Source organism: Saimiri boliviensis, chromosome 17, assembly GCF_048565385.1.
Source record: "Saimiri boliviensis isolate mSaiBol1 chromosome 17, mSaiBol1.pri, whole genome shotgun sequence".
Taxonomy (NCBI): Eukaryota; Metazoa; Chordata; class Mammalia; order Primates; family Cebidae; genus Saimiri; species Saimiri boliviensis.
The window spans coordinates 29265039-29287462 of record NC_133465.1 but is presented as its reverse complement, the minus strand read 5'-3'; the positions used below and the strand labels follow the sequence as shown (position 1 = coordinate 29287462).

The 22424-nt window shown below is 39.9% G+C and overlaps 1 protein-coding gene across 3 annotated transcripts in view; it reads right to left on the bottom strand.

Moving 5' to 3' along the window:
* SSH2 (slingshot protein phosphatase 2) overlaps window positions 1–22424 on the bottom strand; it is a 295182-nt gene that overhangs the window by 207049 nt on the left and 65709 nt on the right. For 2 of the 3 annotated variants that reach the window (XM_003931451.4, XM_074388423.1), the window contains exon 2: window positions 5730–5810. The exons of the other annotated variant lie outside the window; for it this stretch is intronic. In XM_003931451.4, the coding sequence (XP_003931500.3) occupies window positions 5730–5810 (81 nt within the window). The remainder of the gene's footprint in view (window positions 1–5729; window positions 5811–22424) is intronic. 3 annotated transcript variants of the gene reach the window in all.

The window sequence follows — 22424 nt, the reverse complement described above, 5'->3', positions numbered from 1 at the left end:
CTATCTGGATGTTCATCCACTATTATCTTATTTTTGCTTATAATCTCTAGACATTTACAAAAGTAAATTTAATTACTATAGTAGGCTGGGCACAGTGGTTCACACATGTAATTCCAGTACTTTGGGAGGCTGAGGTGGGCAGATTACTTGAGGTCAGGACTTCGAGACCAGTCTGGCCAACATGATGAAATCCTGCCTCCACTAAAAAAATCAGCCAGGAGTGGTGGCACACGTCTGTAGTCCCAGCTACGTGAGCAACAGGCATGAGAATCACTTGGACCCAGGAGGCAGAGGTTGCAGTGAACTGAGATCGTGCCACTACACTCCAGCCTGGGCGACAGAGGGAGACTCAGTCTCAAAAACCTACCCCTCAACAAAAAAATTACTATAGCAGTTTCCCCCTCCTAAGAGTAGTTTTCCTTTCTGAGCTAGCAAATCATCCATTGTTTCGATCATTCCAGTACACTATATTCCGAGACTTAAAACATACAAAAACAGGATATTTCATAAGAATTCTGAGGATTAAAGTCCTTTCTATCTTCAATCTATAAGGACTGGCTACTCTACATAAGGCCTTGAATTAGGGTTTAACCTAATGTTGATAACTTTTAAAAATTCTTAAATCCTTCATCTTGAACTTACTATTAGTCAGGGTAAATCTTCCATCTCTTTCAAATCATTCTTCCACTCCCAAAATGACTCCATGTTAAAAATCCCATAGAAGCTAATATCAATAAGGGTATTATATTCTGAGACACTGTCGGTCCCTAGAAGAGAATGCAAATCTATAGTCTAAAAATGTAAAAATATTCTAAACCAAATAATTCTTACATTTTAGATTTTCCTTTCTTTTAATCTGCCTTTTTCACATGTGATTCTAGGTAGGGGCTTTTTCTTTTCTTTCTTTATCTCTTCCTTTCACTGGGCTATTCAAACATAAAAGCTTTTTTTGAATGCAGAGGGTAATATTATATCCTTCAAGGATATAATAAACCAAGCAAAGGAATGAAACAGACCATAACAATAGTATGACTATATATGACCTTCTGCCTGTTTGATTGGGTAGGGATCAGGGTGAGAAGACCAGGGAAACAACATAAATAAGTTTTATTTTAAGAAATAAACTAATATAACAAATATTTTCCTGACCATCAGGCTGGGGAAGAAATAGCCCTCCAATGGCAAATGAATCCCGTTGTTCCTAGGTGAACACTCACAAGCACAATAATTGTAATCCCAGCTCATCCAGAGCTTCTTCCTCCTTTTAGGTAGGATAGAGGTGGGTACAGAGGAGGGAAATGAAGAGAAGCTTTAGGAGTCTCAGTGGCTGTTGCAGTCACTAGTGTCCCAACTGATCTAGTCACCTACATTCCTTTTTATCTTGAAGCCAGGGTGAAACTCCTGCAGCTAAAGCTAGTATCCTCTTTCTCTGTGAATTCCTCCAGTCACCCTGTCACTGTTCTCTGGGGGCAGACAGATCCTTTCCCTATTATGGAGACCTCTAAGAAACCTGTGCACAGCAGAGGGAGCAAGTAGCTGCTTCTGTCTGTTATCTGGTTTCCTGGAGACTGAGCGGGATCAGAAAAGGGACAGGGGCCTCTCTAAACTCCTGCCTTCCCTTCCAGGAAAGCCCCAAGAGATCTAAGGCAGCCAGCCCTCCAGCCAAATTGGCCTCCAGTCAAATTTGTTTCCACTTATCCAGATTTCTTCTCTTCTTCCCATTTACTGCATGTCATGATTTTCTCCTCTCCCTTTCAGGGCTTTACACAAATAGCCATAAAACTAATTTGTGAAGTGTAGATTACCCTTTCTCTAAGGGCCCCCACTGCCCTGGGCCCAGTGATTTGCACATATGAGTCAATCAATACTTGGTGAATTGATGAATTATGCATAAGCAAATGAATGAATACAACTAGCCAAGTTCATACTTCTGTTATCCCAAAATTGAAGAGAAAGTTCTTCAATGATTGACTTTATCTTCTACTCTTCTTTTTTACATCAGTATTTTTACTTCAAATAGTTATCAAGATCCCATACCACTTCCTTTACAGAAAATTAAGTAATGGAGATTTCAATCATTTCACTCTGTAAATAAATTTCCCCCACCACATCCCCAAGGTTAAGCCTTCAGATTAGGATGAAGCTCTTCAATTCCATTTGACATGAGGGTGGGAACAGGGAAGTGAGAAAAGGGTGGAAAAAAGTATGGGAAATACTCCCTGAACAAACAAAACAGGAGGAGGATCCAATACCTTTAAAAAGTCAGCCAAGTATAAGAAACAAGGCTTGCCTCTTGAGGAAAAGACAGTAACAAACCTGATTTAAGTGAATGAAAGGCTTGGCAATAAAATAAAGCAACCCAGAGCAGTCTGTAGATACATATACCCAACTAATTGTTTCTTTCTTTTTTTGGAGACAGAGTCTGGCTCTGTTGCCCAGGCTGGTGTAAAGTGGCGTGAACATGGCTCACTGCAGCCTCAAGATATCCTCCCGACTCAGCCTCTCAAGTAGCTAGGACTACAAGTATATGCCACCACGCCGGGCCAATTTTTAAATTTTTTGTAGAGACAGGGTCTCGCTATATTTCCTAGTCTGCTCTCGAACTTCTGGGCTCAAGTGGTCTTTTTGTCTTGGTCTTCCAAAGTGTTGGGATCACAGCCATAAGCCACCACGCCTGGCCCCAACTAACTGTTTTAGGGGAGAAAAATCATTAAAACTAAAGTTACCCTTTCCCCACGTGTCCAACTTCATGAAAATATTATTCATGTAGATGCCTATGCACTAGTCTCTTTGAGACAAAATCAGCCAAAACAACATGCCAGTATAATAAGTCCAGAGGACTCCACTGCTGACTGAATAATTTTTTTTCTTTCTTTCTTTTTTTTTTTTTTTGAGACAGAGTCTCCCTCTGTCGCCCAGGCTGGAGTGCAGCAGTGTGATCTTGGCTCACTGCAACCACTGTAAGCTCCACCTCCTGGGTTCAAGTGATTCTCCTGCCTTAGCCTCCCAAGTAGCTGGGACTACAGGTCCCTGCACCACCATGCCCAGCTAACTTTTCTATTTTTAGTAGAGATGGGGCTTCACCATGTTGGGCAGGCTTTCTCAAACTCCTGACCTCAAGTGATCTGCGCACCTTGGCCTTCCAAAGAGCTGGGATTATAGGATGAGCCACCATGCCCAGCCCGAACAAAATAAATCTTATAGGATCCCATATAATGAGACTGGTACATATTCCATCAATGATGCTGCCCACTGGTGATGAGCTCATGATGGCTAACAGCTGAGATCTGACGTCAGCATTGCTCCTGCTTATCACACAACAGTGAGCAAAGATATAACCTTTTCACCCTCCATTTGTCATGTGCAAAATACCGATAATGAGTGTTCACATAGATTCATCAGTTAACGCCTGCAAACACTAGGGAAATAAGCACCACTCCAGCTCTTAATGAATTACAATAACTTAATTCACGCCATTCCAGATTCATCAACACTGAATGAAGTGCAGCTGGGTAAATAAATAGGTGAATGAGGTCCAGAAATGGTAACTGCATTCACTGCGACATGAAGATGAAGAAGCCAGCCTAAGTGCAGGTAGTACTACGGTCACGTACTTGAGAGACACGTCTTGCTTTGAGAGATAGTTTTTGTTAGTGAAATTTCCACATTATATATTGAGTGCTACTATAAGCAGTAAATATCCTGATACAGACAGAATTCAGTTTTTATGGACAAGGTTTGTAGAACCTAGTTTTAGTCACAGCTACCTATTAGAAGAGATCAAGTCAAGTAAAATTACAGAAAACAATCAAATCTGTAAAAAAAAAATAGTTTTGAAATGTGTTATAATTCAGTTTCTATAAGCTATACTTTTTAAAATTTGTGAAGTAGGACTCATTCTACAGGAAGACACAGAAAAAAAATGTCCAAATGGAAAACGGTTTGCTCTGTTTCTAAACTTCAGGTTGATACGAGGCCATTTTGAACCTCTCATAAAATAGGGGGAGAAAAATTCCAAGAGTAGCCCAGTCTCCTATGGCTGTAACAGTCCAAAAATATGCTTGAATAAAGTCTTTCCTCACTGTCCCATACCTAACCTGCATAAGCATCACAGTAAAGGGCAGCACACCTTAAAAAAAAAAAAAAAATCAGGCTGTCACCAAGTCTTCAAACTTAGAGCTAGTGAGAAGCAAATAGATAAAAATGTCAGGCTTCTGGGCTGAAAGAAGAACCAGAAGGCAGAGACCAGGGCCTCTCACAAAGAGCTAGTCCCCTCTATTTCTAATTTTCATTAATATAACTGGGACTGTGTCTGCATTTTTGTAACTGATCCCCTTAGATTTCTTTTTTTGGGAGGCTCAATAGGAGACAGTTACCTAAATGACATTTATTTTCCCTACCCACAACTCTTCCCTTCATTTCCCTCCAAAATATTTCCAGCATCCCTTTAAGGTAGAACAATGTGTATGAATTGATGAAGCAGGAGTCCAGCAGGACTTCTTTTCTGGTCACAACCCTGCTGAACAAAGTAAGATCTGCTCCAGATGGGATAAGGTGAAGAAACTGGCCAAAACCAGCAGACTGTGACAAGGGCAATCCCTGGCTGCCCTCATTGCTCATTAGCATGGGACACTCCCACCAGCACCATGACAGTTTACACATGCCATGGCAATGACCCTGAAGTTACTGTCCCTTTCCTAGAAAGTTCTAAATAACCTACACCTCAATTTGCATTAACCTGCCCCTTAATTTACATGTAACTGAAAGTGGGTATAAGTTGTATAAATACAGTCACCAAGAGCCCACATGTTGCAGTCTGGGCACACTACCTATGAGTTAGCACTGTTCCACAAGGAGCAGTACTGTTCAATAAAAGATTGCTGTCTAACATCACTGGCTTGCCCTTCATTTCTTTCCTGGTGAAACTAAGAACTCCTGGTCTAACCCCCAGTTTAGGGGCTTGCCTGTCCTGCATCACTACTAGGCCATTCAATACGCAGGAGGAAGTTTACTTATATCTCAGGATATACTGAGAATTTCCAGACTAATCTCACTGCTTATTGCAACACATGAAAATAGTCAATTTAAGCTGTTCTCTGTCTTCAGCCTGACTCACTGGACAAGTATGCTGGAAGTCAGATGGGATAAGAAAATTTATAACATCTCATGAAATGTAGTTAAGATAGTTTAAAGTTCCACATTTAAGAGGATCAGGTTTACTTTCCAGTCCAGTGATTATAACACTATTTGGCTTAACATTATCAATAGCTAAGACATGTGAGGCCCACGTACATGAGGAATAAATGTACAATATGTATCCCTCCAATAAATAATGTGTGGCAGCACCAATACCAAGCAGTTGCCACAGGAAAATGGATATTATTGACCATTAAAAAAATGTGTACGTGAGGGGGAAAAAAAATCCCACAAAGACAATCATATTCTTTATTGAAGGAGGCTCACTCAAGGTTCTAAGATGCAACATTTTTCTACTTTGATAAATATGTTTTGAGTGGTCATTGCCATGGCATTATTCATATAAATGTACCATACTATTTATATATACACTAATGCCAACCCACCTATTTGCCTTCCCAGACTATTTGGCTGAGTGAGGTCAAATAGATAAAATAATAGGCACTATATCAGTTGCATTTAATAGCCAAATTTACCCAAAAAAGATTTTACTTGAATCACCAAAGTGTGTATAAAAACATATACCTACGTACATTGGAATCACTAAAGATTTCTGATTCTTCACATTCACAGCAAAGTAATGCTGCTGATTCACTGTCTTCCAAATGAGAGCTCTGTAATACAAACAAGATCATTTCAGAGATCCAAATGAATGAGCCCATAAGCATGAGGGGAAAAGCAAGCTGAAATCACTGAGTCAGTGGTGTTAGCTCACAGACGAGAAGCTGCAATTCTGATTAGTGATGGCTGTTTTGAGAGAATACAGCCAACAAGGTGACTGGTTAGTTAACTGAGGAATGCTTGATCAACTGAAGCATTTCCTATGGTTTCCTGATTTGGGGAAGGATCCAGCACATCTTTTTCTGTAAAGATGGTGCTGCTAATCCTTTATAGTATGTACTCTGAAATCTTCTTAGACTGGGGATAGATTTTTGTTCATTTATCTTCACATCCAAAGATATACATTTATTTGTTTAGAGATAGGCTATAGAATATAGCATAGGGTCTGATTAGGGGATTGAACTCTTAGCCTATCCTCATTAGCCCTCTGCTAACAAGTGTTTAAAAGAGCCAAGAGACTTGCCCTACCCAAGTCCCCCAACAGATGCCAGAAAACAATTTAAAACCTTTTCTTATATTCTCTAGTCTCTTTCTAAAAATCTGTCTAGAAAACAGATAAATAAATTAAGGCAAAGGAATGAAATAATTAGCTGGTAACATAGGAGTATTTTTTCCTATGACTAACAACACAAAAAAAGGGAAGAGAAAAGGATCCAACTCTGACTCATTAGACTGTATTCAAATGTTTGCTCTTTAGCTAACAGTAGTTGGAAACTCAGTTATCCCTACAAGGATCATGGATGTATATGTTTATGTCATTAAAACATCTGACTACCAGTGGCTGAAACTTGTAACTACTCCATAGCTATCCTAGTTGATTCCTACTTTAATTTTTCACAGCTAGGGCTGTGTTTTAACCTTAAGTATACCCTCAGAGATAAGAGTTTTAGAGTGCAAATAAACTTAAATGAAAGAAAGTAAAGCTCAGAGTTACTCTTTCTGATAACTGACCTGCTCCTGGCTTACTTCCTTCTCATTTTTTTTTTCTACTCTGACCCTTTGCCTACTTTTAGTTTTCTGTCTTAAAACCAAGTCTCATCTGGCATTATCCTTCTCTCTTCTTCTTTTAGAAAATAATCAGAAATAACCAAATATTTAAAATCACTGTTGAAAATACTACAAATGCAAGCTTCTAGTTATCGCTCTCTTATATTTTGGAGAGGGGAAAATAAGAACAATTACTCTCCATCTAGCTTAAAAAATATATAATATATTTGAAGACTTCTGGAACTCATATTAGGAAAGCTAAAGGCTAATATTTGGAAGAATTAAAATGGTAGATTAGAGCTGCTTTCAATTTAAAACCTTTTAAATTGAAAAGAATTTAAAATCTTTTCTTATATTCTCTAGTCTCTTTCTTAAAATCTATCTAGAAGACAGATAAATAAATTAAGGCAAAGGAGTGAAATAATTAGCTGGTAACATAGGAGTATTTTTTCCTATGACTAACAACACAAAAAAAGGGAAGAGAAAAGGATCCAACTCTGACTCATTAGACTGTATTCAAATGTATTTCCAAGCTCTCATACTACAACAGATAATAATATAAATATTAAGTACATCAAAAGTGGTTTGTCACTGTTACAGTATAAAAACTGAAGAGATGCCGGGCACAGTGGCTCATGCCTGTAATCCCAACACTTTGGGTGGATCACCTGAGGTCAGGAGTTTGAGATCAGCCTGGTCAACATGGTAAAACCTCATCGCTACTAAAAATACAAAAAATTAGCCGGGCATGGTGGTGGGCACCTGTAATCCCAGCTACTCTGGAGGCTGAGACAGGAGAATTGCTTAAACCTTGGAGGTGGAGGTTACAGTGAGCTGAGATCATGCCACGAGCACTCCAACCAGGGCAAAAAGAGTGACACTCCATCTAAATAAATAAATAAATAAAATAAACAATAAAAACAAAAACTGGAGAGAGCTTGAGCCCAGGGGTTTACATAGTAAGACCCCATCTGTATGAAAGAAAAAAAAAATTAGCTAGCTGTGGTGGCACTCCTCTGCAGCCCCAGCTAGTTAGAAGGCTGAGGTGGGAGGATCACTTTAGGAGTTCAAGGCTTCAAGTGTGCCATAATTGTGCCACTGCAATCCAGCCTGGACAACAGAGCTAGATCCTGTCTCTAAAAACAAAACAAAACACACCTGAAAAGGGAAAAGTGTAAATTAAACCAAATTACATTAGTTAAGATGTTGCAGTTTTCATTCTTACAAATATTTCAGATTTTCATATTAGCTCTTTCAAAATGACCTTTCGGCTGGGATCGGTGGCTCATGCCTGTAATGTGTGGCTCATGCCTGTAATCCCAGCACTTTGGGAGGCCAAGGTAGGTAGATCATCTGAGGTCAGGAGTTCGAGACCAGCCTGGCCAACATGGTGAAACCCATCTCTAATAAAAATACAAAAATTAGCCAGGCATAGTGGTGCTCACCTGCAATCCCAGCTACTGGGGAGGCTGAGACAGGAGAATCACTTGAACCTGGGAGGGGGAGGTTGCGGTGAAAAAAGATCGTACCACCAGACTGGGTGACAGAGTGAAGACTCCGTCTCAAAGGAAAAAAGAAAAAAGAAAATGACCTTTCAAGAAAGAGGGACTGTAACTACACTTGCATTCCTAAAGTTATTTTAAGACTTTACATATATATTTATCAATTGAAACAGTTCAGTAAGATACAAGGTATCCATTACAGTGGGCTGACAGCATTATAACATAATTGGTTCATGCAACAAGTGTTTACTTGCAACTAATATATTTAGTTATAAATTAAATTCTGAGAAACCTAAAGGAAGACAAAGGACAAAGGTCAAGTTCACTTCCCTGCCTTCTGAGACCTGGTAACTCTAATTACTGAATTGTTTCTGGGTTCTGCAGAGTAAACAGTTTTTCTCATGGCTATATGACTTATTCCAAGATTGCATGGACAAATTAATATTTAGGACCTCTATTAAACTATACAATATTTAAACATATGCTAAAAAGCATTTTATAAAATTAATAGTCATTTCTGGTTTCAAACATTTTTAGTAAGCCAGGAATACAAAATGCAGCCTTAATTCACTGCATAGATGGGCTTTTAAAATTTTTTTGAGACGGAGTCTCTCTCTTTTGCCCCGGCTCGAGTGCAGTGGCACGATTTCAGCTCACTGCAGCCTCTGCCTTCTGGGTTCAAGCAATTCTCCTGCCTCAGCCTTCTGAATAGCTAGGGCTACAGGCATGCGCCACCATGCCCAGCTAATTTTTATATTTTTAGTAGAGACAGGGTTTCACCATATTGGCCAGGATGGCCTCTATCTCCTGACCTTGTGATCTGCCCACTTCAGCCTCCCAAAGTGTTGGGATTACAGGCGTGAGCCACTATGCTGGGCCTAGGTGAGCTTTCATATATAGTGCCTCTCAGTGGTAGGCCTTTACCTCAACCTTGTTGCCTGAATTTCATATTGTAAAAATTCCCTCAATGTTTCTTCTAGCATGAGGGTGCTGATCTTCCCCAGTTTGTAGTGCAGATACCAATTCTCTTTTCTTCTTTTGAATGTCCCTTCGGCAAAAATTTTGAAGAGGACAAAGTCAATCTCATATTCTTGTATTGAAACGATCAAGCCAAAATTTTAACTAAATTGAGTTCACATCCTGGTTCTGCCACTTACTAGCAGTGTGATTTTTAGTACATTCCCTAATTTCTTTGAACTCAATTTACTCATCCATAAAAATGGGCCCAATAATAACATCTATTTATTAGGGTTGTTGTAAAGATTGTATGAGAAATAACATAAGAAAAGCATTTAAGGACATAGAGCCAGGTATGGTAACATGTTCCTGTAGTTCTAGATACTCAGCTACTCTGGAGGCTGAGGTGAGAGGACTTGAACCCGGAGTTTAAGTCCAGCCTGCACAACATAGCAAGACACCTGCCTCTACAAAAAAAAAAAAAGAAAAGAAAAAAAAGAAAAAGAAAAAAGAAAGAAAGAAAAATTAATAAAGAAATAAAGAAAAAGCACTTCGAATAACTTAGCTTCTGATGTTGCCATATTACTGCTGCTTCTAATAAAAAAAATAAATGTTACTACAAAAATTAATCTCCTTCCTAGATCTAAGAGGCTTATATATTTGGCTTATAATTTTCTTTCAAAGAAACTTTTGTCTTCAAGGGAAATTTTGCTTATATCAAATATTAAATGTTTTTCATTCTTAAAGAATTTTTTCTTTATTTAAGAAAAATTTTACGCCTGTAATCCCAGCACTTTGGGAGGCCAAGGCGGACGGATCACAATGCCAGAAGATCGAGACCATCTTTGCCAACATGGTGAAACCCCATCTCTACTAAAAATACAAAAATTAGCCAGGAGTAGGGGTGTGCACCTGTAATCCCAGCTACTTGGGAGTCGGAGGCAGGAGAATCACTTGAACCTAGGAGGCGGAGGTTGCAGTGAGCCAAGATTACCCCACTGCACTCATCTGGTGACAAATCGAGACTCTGCCTCAAAAAAAAAAAAAAAAGACAAAATCATATTCCTTATATAACCTGGAAGCACTGAGCTTACAATGAGTCATTCTTTGCTATTTATTGTACCCCTACTGTGCATTAATTTTCAGGGTATGGAATTATTAATAGCTAAGGTAAAACACCAAACAAAAAGGGAAAGGTAACTGAACTGGTTAAAAAAAAAATAAAGTTTTTTGCTTTTTATGGGGATGCAAAAACAACAAAGATAGGATATAACTTTGTGGAAACACGTCCTTTTGGCTAAGCACTGTGTGGAGAAAAACAGGGGGTAAGATTGTTAGTTAGAAAAACATCCACATATAACAGGAAGTTTCAACCCAGAACAGTTTCTAAGGAACAATTATAGTAATAAAATGTTGCAATTCTTATGTGGACTATATGATGAAAGAACTCATGTACTAACAAGGATGTTTTCAAGAGTGTTAAAATCTAACTTGTACAGTTACCTAACAATTTACAAGCAGAAGTCTTAAGAAATAATATCACAAGAGTCAAAACCTGTTGCCCTGTTGTTACTGTTCAGTCTCTTTTACTCTATTCTTGCTATAGATTGTATGGTTTTAAGAGGCAGAAAACACTATTTCTTTACTCTTTCCATCTTTCTTCTTCTCCTTTAGTTTTTTTTTTTTTTTTTTTTTTTTTATGGTTCTCAGTGAATACGTTGCAGCTGTATTTAAACTAGGGACTTAGAAAATGTACTCTCGGACATAGGCTGGGCGCGGTAGCCCATGCCTGTAAGCCCAACAATTTGGGAGGCCAAGGCAGGCAGATCATTTGAGCCCAGGAGTTTGAGACCAGACTGTGCAACACTGGCAAAACTCTGTTCTCTAATAAAAATACAAAAAATTAGCCAGGTGTAATAGTGTGCACCTGTAGTCCCACCTACGCAGGGGTCTGAGGTCAGAGGATTGTCTGAGCTCAGGAAGTTGAGGCTGCAGTGAGCTGAGATCACACCACTGTACTCCACCCTGCGTGACAGAGTAAGACCCTGCCTCAAAAAATAAGAAGAAAAATATACTATCAGACATCAAACAATAAAATATATTTATACCCCAAAGCCCAGCAACTTTGGGAGTAAGAGCTTTTAATCCTCTAAAAGCCAAGATATACCCTGGCACTTAGGTATAACTGGATTGACAAAGCAATTTCATAGTCTAAGTCTGATCCAACTAAGAAAATTCTCTAAAGTTCCTGCTCATATTATAAATTTACAAATAATTGTTTCAATTCTTTGCTGCATCTCCTGAGAGAAGGAAGGCCATTCTTGGCGATGAGACTATTGACATTCCAGAAAATGTAGACATCACTCTGAAAGGAGACACAGTTATTTTGAAGAGCCCCAGAGAAAGTTAGGGAGGGATTTCAATTATATCAATGTAGAATGTATTCTCCTTGGAAAAGAGGAGGCACTAGGTTGACAAATGATTGGGAAATAGAAAGGAAGTGGCTACTGCTTGTACTATTTGCAATCATGTACAGAACATGATCAAGGGTGTTACACTGGGTTTTCATTAGAAGATGAAGTCTGTGCATGCTCCTTTCTCCATCAACTTAGTTGTCCAGGAGCATGGGTCTCTTGTCGAAATCCAAAATTTCTTGGGTGAAAAATACATCTGCAGGGTTTAGATGAGGCCAGGTTTTGCTTACTCAGTTATCTCAAGTCCCCAAAAATGTATTAATCCTTGAAGGAAATGACACTGAGCTTGTTTCAAATTCATCTGCTTTGATTTAGCAATCTACAACAGTTAAAAACAAGGATAACACTACTTTCAGATGATCTATATGTCACTGGAAAAGGAAGTTAAGCAGGCTAATAAATAAGATATAACAAGATATTATATGATTGCTAACTCCTATTTGTGATATTTTAATGATGCAATAAAAGACCTCTATCATAGGTGGGCTTGATGGTGCATGCCTATAGTCCCAGCTACTCAAGAGGCTGAGGCAGGAGGATTGTTTGAGCCCAGGAGGTTGAGGCTGCACTGAGCCATAATCCCACCACTGCACTCCAGCTTGGTGACAGAGTGAGACAATGTCTCAAAAAACAAAAACAAACAAGCAAAAACCCCCCAAAATAATTATTCTAGTATGTAACACATGTATGTGGTAAACAACTAAGAAGGTGTCAAACGGTATTTTTAAGTCTTCCTCCATCCCAGTCCTTCCACTTCCCACAACCCCATTCCTAGAAGAATCACTATGCCAGTTCCTTAGGAATCCTTTCAGAATTATTCTGTGTACATACAAGCATTCTGTGTGTAAATGTTCTTTCCCCAAAATACACAAATGAAAGCACGCTGTACCAATTTTTCTGCCCTTGCCTTTTCAACTTAGTATCTTTGTTTCACTATTTTAAAAAAACTACATAACATGAAAAATAACATAACATAACATTTACCCATAATTCAATTACCCCCCCAGGTCCCTCCCATAACATGTAGAAATTCAAGGTCTGGGTAGGGACACAGCCAAACCATATAATTCTACCCCTGACCCCTCCTAAATCTCATGTCCTCACATTTCAAAACCAATCATGTCTTCCCAACAGTCCCCCAAAGTCTTAACTCATTTCAGCATTCTACTGGTACCAATTTACTGTATTAGTCGGTTTTCATGCTGCAACTGGGCAATTTACAAAAGAAAGAGGTTTAATTGGACTTACAGTTCCACATGGCTGGGGAAGCCTCACAATCATGGCAGAAGGCAAGGAGGAACAAGTCACATCTTACATGGATGGCAGCAGGTAAAGAGAGAGAGCTTGTGCAGGGGAACTCTTCTCTTTAAAACCATCAGATCTTATGAGACTTACCCATGATCACAAGAACAGCACAGAAAAGATGTGCCCCCATGATTCAATTACCTCCCACCAGGTCCCTCACACAACACATGGGAATTCAAGATGATATTTGGATGAGGACACAGTCAAACCATATCAACCACCCTAACTGATTTTTTTTGAGACAGAGTATTGCTGTCACGCAGGCTGAAGTACAGTGGTGCGATCATGGCTCACTGAAGCCTGGACCTCTCAGCTCAAGCAATTCTCCTACCTCAGCCTTCCTAGTTGCTGGGACTATAAGAGCATGCCATCATACTCAGGTAATTTAAAAAATTTTTTTTGTAGAGATGGGGTCTCACTATGTTTCCCAGGCAAGTTTCAAATTCCTGGGCTCAAGCCTCCTCCTGCCTTAGCCTCCCAAACTGTTGGCATGAGCCATCACATCCGGCCCCATCTTAACTATTGTTAACTGTACAGTTCATATATTCAAGTTATTGTACAGTCAATCTCTAAAGATTTATCATCTCAAAGAACTGAATCTATAGCCATCAAACAACTCTTCATTTCCCCCAATCCAACCCTTAGCTACTACTATTCACTTTGTTTCTATAAGCTTTGACTGCCCTAGATAATTCATGTAAGTGGAATCACACAGTATTTGTCTTTTTTTGACTGAGTTATCTTACTTAGCATAAGGTCCTCAAGATATATGCATGTTGTAGCATGTGTCAGAATTTCCCTCCTTTTTAAGCCTGAATAATATTCCATTGCATGCATATATGACATTTTTTTATCCATCCATCTATTAATAGACATTCATTTCATTGTTTCTGATTGCTGTATAACATTTCATTGTAGAGATGTTCCACAACTCAGTTAATCAGCCTCCTACTAATAGATTAATAGATTCAAGTTACTTACAATTAAATAATAATAATAATAATTATTATTATTATTTTTTAAAGACGGAGTTTCCCTCTTGTTACCCAGGCTGGAGTGCAATGGCGCGATCTCGGCTCACCGCAACCTCCGCCTCCTGGGTTCAGGCAATTCTCCTGCCTCAGCCTCCTGAGTAGCTGGGATTACAGGCACGTGCCACCATGCCCAGCTAATTTTTTGTATTTTTAGTAGAGACGGGGTTTCACCACGTTGACCAGGATGGTCTTGATCTCTTGACCGCATGATCCACCCGCCTCGACCTCCCAAAGTGCTGGGATTACAGGCTTGAGCCACCACGCCCGGCCTAAATTCATTTTCTAATATGCTTTAACAAATTACCAAAAACTTGGTAGCTTAAATATACACTTGTTATTTTATAGTCTAGAGTCAAGGAGTTCTAAAATCAAACAGTTGGCAGACCTGTGTTCCTTCTGTAGGATCTAGGGGAGTGTTATTGGCTGAATTGTGTCCCCCAAAATTCCTATGTTTAAGTTTCAATCCCCAGTACCTCAGGATGTGGTTGTATTTGGAGACAGGGTCTTTAAAGAGTAATCAAGTTAAAATGACATTTAGTAACCTAGGTGTGGTTCCAATATGGGTGTGCCCTAATCCAATATGACTAGCATTCTCATAAAAAGAGATTAGGGCCACATGTAGTGACTCACACCTATAATTTCAGCACCATGAGAGGCTAAGGCAAGAGAATCACTTGAAGCCAAGCGATCAAGACCAGCCTGGGCAACATGGCAAGACCCTATCTCTACAAAAAAATAAGAACAAAATAGCTGGGCATGCCTGTAGTCCCAGCTACTTGGGAGGCTGAGGCAGAAGGATTGCTTGAGCCCAGCAGTTCAAGTTTACAGTGAGCTGCACTTTAGCCTAGATGGCAGAGCAAGACCCTGTCTCTAAAAAATAAAAATAAAAAATGAAAAAAAAGAAGAGATTATAACACAGATGCACCCAGAGGAAAGACCATGTGAAGACAGAGGGAGAGGACAGCTCTTTACAAGTCAAGAAGGGCAGCCTCGGAAGAAATCAACCCTTGCCAACACATTGATCTTTGACTTTTAGCCTCCAGAACTATGAGAATATAAATATTTGTTATTTAAGCAATCAGTCTGTTTAAATGGTTTATACTTGTTATGGTAGCCCTAAATATTTTTAGGAGAATCAATTTCTGTGTCTTCTAGCATCGAGTGGCTACCTGCATTCTTTGGCTCAAGGCCCCTTTCCTCTATCTTCAATATCAGCCAAGGTGGGTTGAGTTCTCTTATCACATCAATTTGACCTCCTCTCCAGTGGTCCCTTTCCACATTTTTTCTTTCTTTCTTTTTTTTTTTAACTTTTAACTTCCTGGGTACATGTGCCGGTTTGTTATGTGAATAACAAATGTGTTTGTTAACAAATGAGTTTGTTAAACTCATGTCACTGGGGTTTGCTGTATAGATTATTTCATCATGCATGTATTAAGCCTAGGACCCATTAGTTATTTTTCCTGATCCTCTCCTTCTTTGCACCCTCCACTCTCTGGTAGGACCCAGTATCTGTTTTTCCCCTCTATGTGTCCATGTGTTTTCATCATTTAGCTCCCACTTATAAGAACATGTGATATTTGGTTTTCTGTTCCTGCATTAGTTTGCTAAGGATAATGGCCTCCAGCTCTATCCATGTTCCTGCAAAGGACATGAGCTTGTTCTTTTTTTAATGGCTGCATAGTATTTCGTGGTGTATGTGTACCACATTTTCCTTATCCAGTCTATCACTGATGGGCATTTAGGTTGGTTCCATGTCTTTGTTGTTGTAAACAGGGCTGCAATGAACATATACATGCATGTGTCATTACGATGGAATGATTTATATTCCTTTGGGTATATACCCAGTAATGGAATTGCTGGGTCAAATGGTAGCTCTGTTTTATTTTTACTTTATTTTATTTTTTGAGACAGAGTTTCACTCATTGCACAGGCTGGAGTGCAATGGCGTAACCTTGGCTCACTGCAACCTCCACCTCCTGGGTTCAAGCAATTCTCCTGCCTCAACCTCCCAAGTAGCTGGGATTACAGGCACCCACTACCATGCCCGGCTAATTTCTTGTATTTTTTTTTGAGACGGAGTTTCACTCTTGTTACCCAGGCTGCAGTGCAATAGCGTGATCTCGGCTCACTGCAACCTCTGCCTCCTGGGTTCAGGCAATTCTCCTGCCTCGGCCTCCTAAGTAGCTGGGCTTACAGGCACGCGCCACCATGCCCAGCTAATTTTTTGTATTTTTAGTAGAGATGGGGTTTCACTATGCTGACCAGGATGTTCTCGATCTCTTGACCTCGTGATCCACCCGCCTCGGCCTCCCAAAGTGCTGGGATTACAGGCTTGAGCCACCCCGCCCGGCGCTAATTTCTTGTATTTTTAGTAGAGATAGGGTTTTCACCATGTTGGACAGGCTGGTCTTGAACTCCTGACGTCAGGTGATCCACCAGCTTTGGCCTCCCAAAGTGCTGGGATTACACGTGTGAGCCACCATGCCAGTAGTAGCTCTGTTTTTAGTTCTTTGAGGAATTGCCACACTGCTTTCCACAATGGTTAAATTAATTTACACTCCCAGTACAGGTATTAATTGACTTACGACCTATGCAACTTACGACCATTTGACTTTACGAACACAATCGCTAGCCACGACTGCTCCGCGTCTGGCAGCGCAAACGTTGCCCAGCTGGGCGTACGACAGTGTGGGCCAGCTTCCGGCACACTACCATCTCCGCGTGCACCATTTCAACTGTTATCCCAGACTCGGTATAGCAATTTGTGTTTTGTGTCTTGGATATTTTTCAGCAAATCCCTCCCAAGATGTCTACCAAGAGGAAATTGTCTTTGTCTACGCCTCAGCCTGCCAAGAAGGAAAGAAAGGCCATCGATCTCGACACGAAAATGAAGGTAATTAAGCAGTTCGAAGGAGGAAAGAAAGTGAATGTGATCGCAAGTGATACGAAGTTATCACACTCGACTGTGTCGACGATTTTGAAAGATAAAGAATTTGTGAAGCCGTGAAAGATTCTGCACCCATGTGATCAACAGTTATAACAAAGCAACGAAGCAGGCCCATACACAAAATGGAGAAATTGCTATGTATTTGGATGGAAGATCAAATTCAAAAACAGACACCATTAAGTCTTTTTACTGTGCAGATGAAGGCGAGAAGTCTATTTCAGACTCTGAAGGAGCGTGCTGGAGAAGATTACAGTCAAGAATTTGTAGCAAGCACCGGCTGGTTCCAGAGATTCAAGAAAAGATTCCAAATGCATAGTGTTCGAGTGACTGGAGAAGCAGCGAGTGCCAATAAGTGCACGTAAGTTTGTTGATAGTCTGGATGAATTAATTACAGATGAGGGATATCTAGCAGAACAGATTTTCAATGTTGATGAACTTACAAATGAAGAGCTAATCAAACTGGAAGAAGAAAGAGTGGCGGAAGAAGAAAGAAGAGAAGCAGAGAAAGAAGAGGAGGAGCCAGAAAGAAAGTTCACCACTAAGGGATTATCAGACGGTTTATCTTTACTGAATAAACTTCTTACACATTTTGAAGCAATGGACCCAAACATCGAACGATTTGCAAGGATTGAACGGATGGCACAAGATGTGTTTCGTCCGTATTGTGAAATTTATGAAGAAAAAAAGAAACATACAATTCAGACAAAGCTCACCATGTTTATGAAAAAACCAACTCCGGTAACCCCAACTGCTGCCTCAGATGACGACATCAACTATCCACAGCCAAGCACCAGTGGCCAATAAAATGTTTCATACATGTTTATATATTTTGATATGTTTTGCAATTGGGAAAATGTTTCCTATGGTATTTTTTACACCTGTATTTTGTATTTTTGTATGCACCTGTATTTTGTAATTTTGTATGTTTTGCAAATATTAAACCAGTTGTACTGGTAATGCAGTGTTTTACTTAAACCTGACGAATGTAAAAATAAGAAAAAAAATGGTGTAGAGATGATACAAATGGCATAAAATGAACAAAGAAAATTATGATATATAACAATAATGAAAGAAAATTATGATAAAATATAACTTAAAGATTTTTATAACATCATTTCACAGTACTGTACATATAGCCTACTCAACTTATGACCAAATCGTGTTACGACTGGTCTGTCTGAACCAATCGTGGTCGTTAAGTTGAGCACTAGCTGTTAACAGTGTATAAGCATTCCATTTCCTCGGCAACCTCCTCAGCATTTATTTTTTTGACTTTTTAATAATAGCCATTCTGACTGCTGTGAGATGAGATGGTATCTCATCACAGTTTTGATCTGCATTTCTCTAATGATCAGTGATGTTGAACTTTTTTTCATATGTTTGTTGGCAACATGTACATCTTCTTCTTTTGAAAAGTGTCTCTTCATGTTCTTTGTCAATTTTTTTTTTTTTTTTGAGACAGAATCTCACTCTGTCGCTCAGGCAGGAGTGCAGCGGCATGATCTCAGCTCACTGCAACCTCTGCCTCCCAGGTTCAAGCAATTCTCATGCTTTAGCCTACCAAGTAGCTGAGATTACAGGTGTGTGCCATGACGCCCAGCTAATTTTTGTATTTTTAGTAGAGATGGGTTGGCCAGGCTGGTCTTAAACTTCTGACCTCAAGTGATCCTCCTGCACTGGCCTCCCAAAGTGCTGGGATTACAGGTGTGAGCCACCCGCCCAGCCCTTTGGCCCATTTTAAAATGGAGTTTTTTGTTTCTTTTCTCGTATATTTAAGTTCCTTATAGATGCTGGATATCATAATTTTGTCAGATGCATAGTTTGTATAAAAATTTTCTCTCATTCTGTAGGTTTTCTGTTCACTCTGTTGATAGTTTCTTTTGCTGTGCAGAAGCTCTTTAGTTTAATTAGAGTCAATTTTTGCTTTTTTTCAATTGCTTTTGGCACCTTTATCATAAATCTTTGCCTGTTCCTATGTCCAGAATGGTACTGCCTAGGTTGTCTTCCAGCCTTTTTACAGTTTTGGGTGTCCCTCTTCTACTTTAACAGCCTTTGTGACTGATTATGTTGCATCCTGTCCCAATAATTCAGGGTAATCTTCCTATTTTAAAGTTATATATGATTAGCAACCTAATTCCTCCTTCACTATGTAAGATAATGTATTCACAGGTTCTCAGCTGATTAGGATGAGGACTCTACTGGCACCATTATTCTGCCCCCCCAATCTTATTTATTTATATATTTTTTCAGAAATAGTCTTGCTGTGTCACCCAGGGCTAGAGTACAGTGGTGCGATCTCAGCTCATTGCAACCTCTGACTCCCGGGTTCAAGTGATTCTCCTGCCTCAACCTCCCAAGTAGCTGGGACGACAGGCACCTGCCACCATGCTCGGCTATGTTTTGTATTTTTAGTAGAGATGAGGTGTTTCACTATGTTGGCCAGGCTGGTCTTAAACTCCTGACCTCGTGGTCCGCCCACCTTGACCTCCCAAAGTGCTGGGATTACAGGCACAAGCCACCACACCTGGCCCATAATCTTCTTCTTTAAAGGCTTTACCGGAGGTTGGGGGGGGGTTGGGGGGGGGTGGCGGGGTAAGAATTGTTTTCTGGAATCCAATATTTATACCAGTAAACTGAGATGCAAAAAATTAAGTGCAATGGGAAATAAAACACTGTAGTTATATACTTTGCACATAAAGAAGATCATAAAAACAGTATCAGCCACAGAATGTTTGAAATAGCTTTTTCTGGAGAGGTGATGATTTGGATTTAATTCATGCATAGTATTTTACATAGGCTTTTTTGTGATAAACGGTACAGATTTGCAAATTGTCTAGTATTAAGGATACAATATGTGGTTACTGACTTGAACTGACGCAATTTGAAAATTTAAATAAGGATAAATTGAGTAGTTCCTTCTTCTAGGCATCCACAGTTCCTTGCACACACATTTTCTAACTCCCTTAACTCACTACTGTAATTCTTTATCACCCTCTGGACTATGAGCTTCTCAATTTGTATTGCCAGGGCCTGACACACAGTAAGCATTCAATACATGTTCATTCAATGAATAAGTGACTTAGTATTAGTTGCTGCAATTATTCTTTGTTGCCATAAAAATAACACAAATTGAAGATAAGTTATAATCTTTGTATATAGGTATAATTTAGAAGCCAACAGTCTTCATTCCCCTGAACACATGATATTTGTTCCTTAATTAGTAGTAGTAGCAACAGCTCCCACTAGAAGAGCCAATTGTTAAATGAAACACTGCCTCCCTTGGGCTCCAGATCAACATGGAGGCTTTAAGCCAAAACAGCATCTTCATTTCTCAGAGCCTCTTAGCAGCTTGGCCTGTCAGTGGCCAAGACAATCAAGATATTCATGCCACATTACTCCCTAACTCTGGCCTGCAATTAGCCTATTTCATTTGCAAAGGAATTGCTGCTGTTCACTCATTGCATGTAACACACAACTATGTTATGGTAAGCATCATAGGCTTGTTTCTTCACTCACTGTGGTCTTCAGAAGGAACACATCTCTCAGTCCAAATCTCACCCATCCTTCAAATCACCACTCAAATCCCAGAATTTCAGGAAGCTTCAAAATGATGACTTCAGTCTCACTGAAATAGGAGCTCCCTTCTGAACCCTCCTTGTGTAGGCAGGGGTTGGCAAACTATAGCCTGTGGGCCAAATGTGGCCCACAGACTGTTTTTATATGGCCAGCAAGCTAAGAATGGCTTTTGCATTAAAAAAATAAAAAGAAAGAAAGAAAGAAAAGAAAAGGCAACGAATGTTTAACAGAGACCATATGTGGCTTTTGGCATCTTCAGGTGAAGCCTGAAATATTTACTAACTGGCCCTTAACAGCAAGAAAAATATTCCTAACTCCTAGCCTAGAACACACAATTCAGCCTAATGATAAATTGCCCAGAACTGTTCTCTAATCTGTACATAGTCTTGTCTCCCTGTGGTAGTTTCTGTTGTCTACCCAACAGTCATCTCTCATCTCTCTTACCTACCAGTGCCAGTACTTGGGCTGACAATTCCAAGTACCTGCCTTTTTAGCTTAGCCTCCCTGAAGCCTAGCACAGTCATAAATCCTAATCCTGGTCTCAAAGACTTGAGGGCGAGTCTGCCATGGGCTTGTGAGAAAAGTTTTCCACCTTGACAAAGGAGATTTGAAGGGAAAAAACTGCCCTTTCTATGCCTTTGGATGCAGTTATCCAGATTTGATACCTAGAGCTGTGACAGCCATTTTGTGACCTCAAAAGGAGAGGCCCAAGAGCAAAAGGCAGCATGTCAAAGATGGTAGAGCAGACAGACAGAACTCAGAACCTTGACAACTGCATTGATCACTCTATCAAGTCTATAATTGTCTTGCTCCTGGCCTTCTCATCTTAAAAATTATCCCACTTTTGGGCCGGGCGCGGTGGCTCACGCCTATAATCCCAGCACTTTGGGAGGCCAAGGTGGGTGGATCACAAGGTCAAGAGATCGAGACCATCCTGGTCAACATGGTGAAACCCCGTCTCTACTAAAAATACAAAAAATTAGCTGGGCATGGTGGCGCGTGCCTGTAATCCTAGCTACTCAGGAGGCTGAGGCAGGAGAATTGCCTGAGCCCAGGAGGAGGAGGTTGCGGTGAGCCGAGATCGCGCCATTGCACTCCAGCCTGGGTAACAAGAGCGAAACTCCGTCTCAAAAAAAAAAAAAAAAAAAAAATTATCCCACTTTTAATATGGTATTCTGGTACTTTCAAAGGAAAAATTCCTAACTCTATAAATAGATTTTGTGTGCTTGGAGAATAAGGTCATCTTCTATGTCTGCACTTCTACAGTATGCACAGGTGTAAAATCATTGGGCTCCAATTATTTTATGTGTAATTACTTTGGATAAAATTTATCACCCTTAGACTTTGAAAAGATTCCTGAGTGTACAAAAGCAACTAAGGAGGCTAGTGTCTATGAAAGTAACTTTGAGGGACAGCTACCATAAGCAAAGCATTTCAGATTTATTATCTCATTCAATACCAGGCTGAGTGCAGTGGCTCAAGCCTGTAATCCCTGCACTTTAGGAGGCCGAGGAAGGTGGATCACCTGAGGTCAGGAATTCAAGACCAGCCTGGCCAACATGATGAAACCCCATCTCTACTGAAAATATAAAAAATTAGCTGGGTGTGGTGGTGTGTGTCTGTAATCCCAGCTATTCAGGAGGCTGAGTCAGTAGAATCACTTGAACCCCAGAGGCAGAGGTTGCAGTGAGCTGAGATTGCACCACTGCACTCCAGCCTGGGCAACAAGACCAAAACTCTGTCTCGATAAACAAATAACAATACTAAAACAACCCAGTTAGGTTACATACTCCAGATTAATATGAATGAAGTCTAAATGGCACAG